This window comes from Nicotiana tabacum, chromosome 22, assembly GCF_000715075.1.
Source record: "Nicotiana tabacum cultivar K326 chromosome 22, ASM71507v2, whole genome shotgun sequence".
In the NCBI taxonomy this organism is placed as follows: domain Eukaryota; kingdom Viridiplantae; phylum Streptophyta; class Magnoliopsida; order Solanales; family Solanaceae; genus Nicotiana; species Nicotiana tabacum.
In genome coordinates this window covers 118,598,375-118,604,420 of record NC_134101.1, presented here as the reverse complement: position 1 = coordinate 118,604,420, position 6,046 = coordinate 118,598,375, and the positions used below count along the sequence as shown (strand labels likewise).

The following is a 6,046-nucleotide window of genomic DNA, read 5'->3' as shown; positions in this document are numbered from 1 at the left end:
GAAGTTGCAGGATATTCTTCCTCAATATTCGCTAATTGGGCCCTGATAATTTGGAGAATTTGAAAAAGCTAGCAGAGCAGTTCCACAAGCAAGCACCTATTGCTGCCCCAGCTACCGGGGCGCCTGAAGGTGTTGCTGCAGATGATGAGGTGCCGGAGCTCGTGGGTGGCCAAACCTTTGAAGCAGCCGATGCAGAGGAGGGTCACACTTCCTAAAATTTTAATTGAATTTTATATCAACCCCTTCTCCATCTCAACGTTTTGAGATCCGTTTAATTTAGATGATTGTTGTATTTGATTTTGATTGTGACAACTAAAAAATTCATCAAAATGGTTTTTGTAGTAACCCCCCCCCCCCCTCCCTTTTCGTTCCCCGTGTAAGCTTCTTCTTCTTCCCCCCACCTCCCCCCAACACCCTCTCATGGCTAAACTCTGTTACCTCCACACTCCTTTTCTGTAGCGGCTCATTAGCGGAGGCGTGAACTACGGAACTGTCGCCGATAACCTTCGTCGCCGACCCAAGTCGCCTTCATCAGGGACCAAACCTAAGTGGATAAGTGTAAAATTAGGGGAAAATTTGGGTTGGGGGTTAAAAATCATTTCCCATTTTATTTTCCTATGTGGCCATAATGAATAACCCGGAGCCTAAGTGATTTAATTTCTTGACGTGGCGTCCTACATGTAGGAGATTATATTGTTGTAGTGTTTATTATACACAATTTGAAGAAGTGTGTGTGTTCAATTGTCAAATTATTAAGTTTGAGGATCGACATTTCAAAGTGAGACAAGTATAGATGCCATTTAGGCCATTTTGCCTTTATATAACCATGTTTTACTAGTCACAAAATTTAAAAGAAAATTTGAAGGCATATATAACAAAAATATTCTTAAAACTTGTGATCTCGAATATATTAGGACATTTATATGATTGTAATTTAAATCATTAATATTAAAATGAAATAACTTATAAATATAAAAATAACGTTCTTTTCGATACAGACTAATAAAAAATATTTCTGTTTCAGTTTATGTTAATTTATTTTCTTTTTAGTTCATTTGAAAAAGATGCTATTTGTATATTATGTGCCTTTACAATTTTGAATTTAAGAAAATGATCTTTTTAGATCTTTTATGTGTAAAAGACAAATTTCTTACAGGTAAAAATGAATCTTCTATGTGTAAAAAAAGAGGTAGGGTCATAAAAGTAAAAATAAGTTTGGAGTGGCCTTTTTCTAATAAGGAAAGAATTTAATTTAAACTTTCAATTCTATCCTTAATAAGAAACTTTTACGGCTAGACAAACACTATGATATGTTTAACACTACAAATTTTAAAAGAATTATAGTCATACAAGTTTCAAACGAATTATGTTATGACTGGTTTAAGCCCGTAAATTTTAAAAGTTTTTATTATTTTTTTTGAAGTTCGTGCTCGGTAAAATAAGTTTACATGAATTGGAAGGGAAGAAATATCATTTAAAATGAAATAAAGAAGCACTGTATTACTAGTTCCTTTCATTTCACTGTCACATGAAGTAGCTAGTGAACCTCCTTCCAATATCCTTTAACCTTCTCTAACCTTTTCTTTCTTCTTCCCCTTCACCCATCCTCCATTTCTCCATCATATCTATAGACTCTTATGTATATATATACACACACCTAAAACACATAAACCCTAAAATTTCTAACAGATTGAAACTGAAACTTATTTTCAGTATGACAGAACCCTACTATAATTTCTTCACAGGATGGTTCAACTTCCTTCCTATCCATCAACAGTATCTTTCTTCTCACAACTTTTGCTACAATAATTCAAACAACAACAATTTCCAAGAAGAAGTTCCTCTTGCTCCTCCTCCTTCACCACCATTAAAAGAAGCTCTTCCCCTTCTCAAAAATGTTGATAAATTGGACAAGACTAATACTACAAAGTATTCTTATGAGAGTACTAGTAGTATGGCTGAGGAAGATAATAATAGTAATGAAAATGTGAGTGTATCCCTACATATAGGGCTACCAATTAGCCCTAGCTCTGATTTCACTTCATCAAGGGTTTCATTTTCACCTGAAGGATTAGTGATAGATGAAAGTGTTGGGGGAAATAGAGAATTTGATGTCCATTTGAGCAAACTAAATAAGGGTCAGTATTGGATCCCTACCCCTTCTCAGATTCTCATTGGTCCAACACAGTTCTCATGCCATCTTTGCTACAAGACTTTTAACAGATACAACAATCTTCAGGTATGTATTATAGAAGCAGATTTAGAATTTAAATTGATGGGTTGACTTTTTAATTTTTTTTAACATTATAGTTATTGTTTATTTGTTTAGAATTTGATGTTTCTTGAAAATTTTGGTGATTTTTTAAAATGTATATTATGTTTTATATCCAAAATATTGGGTTGAGTTGAACTCAATGAATATATCCGCTTATGTCAGTACATACCTATCCGCCAATCTTTGTTTTCTCCATTAAGTTTATCTAAAGTATCTTTTTGGTAATTCAGTTTATATGAATGAATTACAAGTTGTGGTCTGAAAATTTGTGTTTCTTTTTCCTTTACAATATAATTGTGTCGTAAAATTCTTATAGTGAAGAGTTCAGAAGCTTAATTCTTTATGTTTTTAGCTTCTCAACATAGATTCTTTTTCTTTCTGGGTTTCTTTAAGGTTCTTGTCTTCAAAACGGTCCACGTAGCCACTATGAATCTAGTGCTCTTCAATGTATATTTTTTATGACTATTAATCAATATTTTTTAACCCTATTTCTTGTTTAATTTTTTGTTTTACACCTCACTTCATTTATGCATGAAATGAGGGTTTTGGCCACCAGATTTGTTTACATTTTAATGGAGCAATTTTTCTACTAAAATCTTTTTCTCCTTTTCCTTTTTCTTTTAATTTCTGTTTCGTGTTTGGGTCAAACTATTTAGTGCTAAAACCAGGTGAATGTGGTCAAATGTGAAGTGACAAATTTTGCAGTGTAAAAACTGACAAGATTTCCAGTATTTCAGATCACTAGTTCAGGTCTCCTCAGGAGAATCCGGACAGTTGATTTTCATCCCTTCAAATTCAGTAAAACATCATTCATTTCTCTGCATTAATGCTACTTCTGAAAACTCACTATTTTGTTGCAGAAGATGACTGTTGGTCAAGTTGCTTTAATTTCTCAAATGTTACCACATACCATTGAATGAATCCCTTTTTAACTATTTCTCATGCTCCAACTTGAAGATAACTCTTGTTCAACAACTTTCTTTGTCCATTTGGCCCTTCAAGTTTTAGCAAATATGAATTTTACTCCTTAGCTTTATGGTTTACTTGCAGATTTGATCATCATCTTACTCTATGCATATCCTTTGATATTCTTACTGGAATTAATCCTACTTTGCCTCTTCAAATGTTATTCAACGCTTTATTACTTTTAAGTAAATACTTCGACATGGCTGTTTGTCTAAAACTCTCAAATAGATATTCTATTCCCTTCGTCTCCATTTATGTGGCGGAGTTCGCATTTGAAGAGTCGAACGAGTTTTACTTTGATCCCGATTTTTCATGTCTTTTAGATATTTTGAATTGTTAATTATTGTGACTTATAAATTTTTTCACGTAGTTTCTAAATATATAAACTTTGTTTTAAAAAACTTAAAGATTCTATATTTGAATTCACGATCCAATTAAAAAGTTTGACTCTCGAAATTCGAGCTTTACCTCGTAAATTAGGATTGAGGGAGTAGTATATATATGTTTCATACTATCATAGTTTCTTCTTTTTGGCTCCTCGACACAAATGTATGAAATGATCTTCATGATTGTTAAAAGTTCTCCAATAGTATATACATTACAATTCATTTGTCTATAGAGTTTAATTCGATGCACTAATGGTATAACATTATTTACATAATCAAATCACTTATAATGTAATACTAGGTAAACATTAATTGATAATTACCTGATAAAAACGTAATTATCAATAACATACTATAATATTTTTATTGTCGATATATACAACTTAAATTCATATATACTAGTTTATTCGTCTCTAATTATAGTTTTCTTGATTATGTTAGATGCATATGTGGGGACATGGATCCCAATACAGAAAAGGGCCAGAATCCTTAAGAGGGACACAACCAAGTGCAATGCTAAGGCTGCCTTGTTACTGCTGTGCACCTGATTGCAAGCACAACATTGATCACCCAAGAGCAAGGCCATTAAAGGACTTTAGAACCCTTCAAACACATTACAAGAGGAAACATGGTGTCAAGCCATTTATGTGTAGGAAATGTGGGAAACCATTTGCTGTGAAAGGTGATTGGAGAACCCATGAGAAGAATTGTGGCAAGATTTGGTATTGCATTTGTGGCTCTGATTTTAAGCATAAGAGGTCTCTGAAAGATCATATTAAGTCCTTTGGACGCGGTCATGGCGCTGTTGGAATACCTAATCTTGAGGAATTAGAGGATGAATCAACGTCTGAGATCGAACAGGATGTTGGATCTTCGTCTCCAGTTTGATGCAAAATCTCTGACATGACTAAAAGACTCGATATCTCCGTAGTTGGATTCTCTTTGTGAGCTAAATTGTCTTTGTTTATGCTCCAAATTCAGTCTTCTACACTTTAAATTCGTTTTATGTTTTGGATAAGAGAAGTGAATTTTCTGTAAATGATTGTTCTCTAGATATGCAATATAAGATGTGTATTTCAAGATTGGGTGAATTATCTTAAAATTCTACTCAAAGCTACAGTTGTTTCTGATGAGACATTTTTTCTTAATTTTAAGATTAAGACAAGGTTTCAGCGCTCAAGAAAATGCTTAGGCAAAACAAGCTAATTAGGGTTTGGTCTGCAGCAGAAAAGTAGCCAGAAAATGGATCTCCTCTCTTCTGAATTCCATATTTCTTATATAATTAATTGCACGCATATATATATCTAAAATTTGTTTCATATGATCTCCATGCACTCAGCCATTGGGAAAATCACCTCGCAAGAATAGTGTTGTGTCGATTCGATACGCTGATAGCATTGACTATAATAAAAAAGATTAGTGATCTAAAATAAGACAAGCAACCTGATACACTAAAGTGTGTGTTATATATATACACACAGAGAGTTCCTTTTCCCTCGGGCTTCATTTATGTTTTTCCTTTAATAGACTGAAGAAAAAAGCTTCTTTTCTCATGAATTTTGTTGTTCAATACCAGGGTGCTTAAGCCTACTTCCTCCCAATTTGATGTGAAGAATCTCGTTTTTATGAGTGCTGTATATATCACCCCAGATCTGTTTCCTATACTCTTATATCTCTATATTCAATAAGAGAGCATGAAATCCTTGAGCAACGCATAGTCGTGACCTGCTAGCTTTGTCCCTCACTCTCATAATTTTGACCCTCTTTTGCTTTTCAAAGACAGATAGAATTTAAGGGTCCACCAAACTATATAGAGAACTAGATTCTTTATTAGTTCTCACAGAAATCAAGCATACTGCAGTAAGAAGTAATTGACAAAAGGAATTTTACGTGAAAAATTTTCAGCTCAACGAGATTAAAAACCACGACTTACCCTTGTAGGACTTCAACTTCACTACTGAGCAACTTTAAATTACAACCTATGTAACCTAGGAATTAACCTCTTAATCTCTCACTAACTTGTAACACTCTATTACAAGCCACTTTGTAATGTCTCTATATCAAAAACTTTACAACTCGACTAACTCTAGCCAAGACACAAACACAAAGGTTTATGATTTACAAAAAGTTCCTATGTAATAGTTCTAACTAAGCTAAGTAGGAATTAAAAGTAAGAACTTTTACAAAGTTACAACTCAACTAAGGACATACAATAACTTGATATGGGGAACTGGCCCATAGCAGTGTTGTTCTTTGTTCTTGATGCACTTGAGAATCGTTTTCTGGATGATCAATCATAGTGAGAGTGCTTGAGTGAATTCTATAAGTGTTCGAGTGATTTGTTTTACCTTCCTTGATGTTAATAATGCATTTGTGACATCACTTAAAATGATGTAAGCAAGTTAGGTAAAAGGTATTC

General features: G+C 33.5%; 1 protein-coding gene across 1 annotated transcript; it reads left to right on the top strand.

Moving 5' to 3' along the window:
- Window positions 1–1,508: 1,508 nt before the first annotated feature.
- LOC107772754 (zinc finger protein WIP2) lies at window positions 1,509–4,709 on the top strand. Its single transcript, XM_016592232.2, has 2 exons — window positions 1,509–2,239; window positions 4,069–4,709. The coding sequence occupies exons 1-2, from the start codon at window positions 1,715–1,717 to the stop codon at window positions 4,513–4,515; spliced, it is 972 nt and encodes a 323-aa protein (XP_016447718.1). The 5' UTR covers window positions 1,509–1,714; the 3' UTR covers window positions 4,516–4,709.
- Window positions 4,710–6,046: the final 1,337 nt, after the last annotated feature.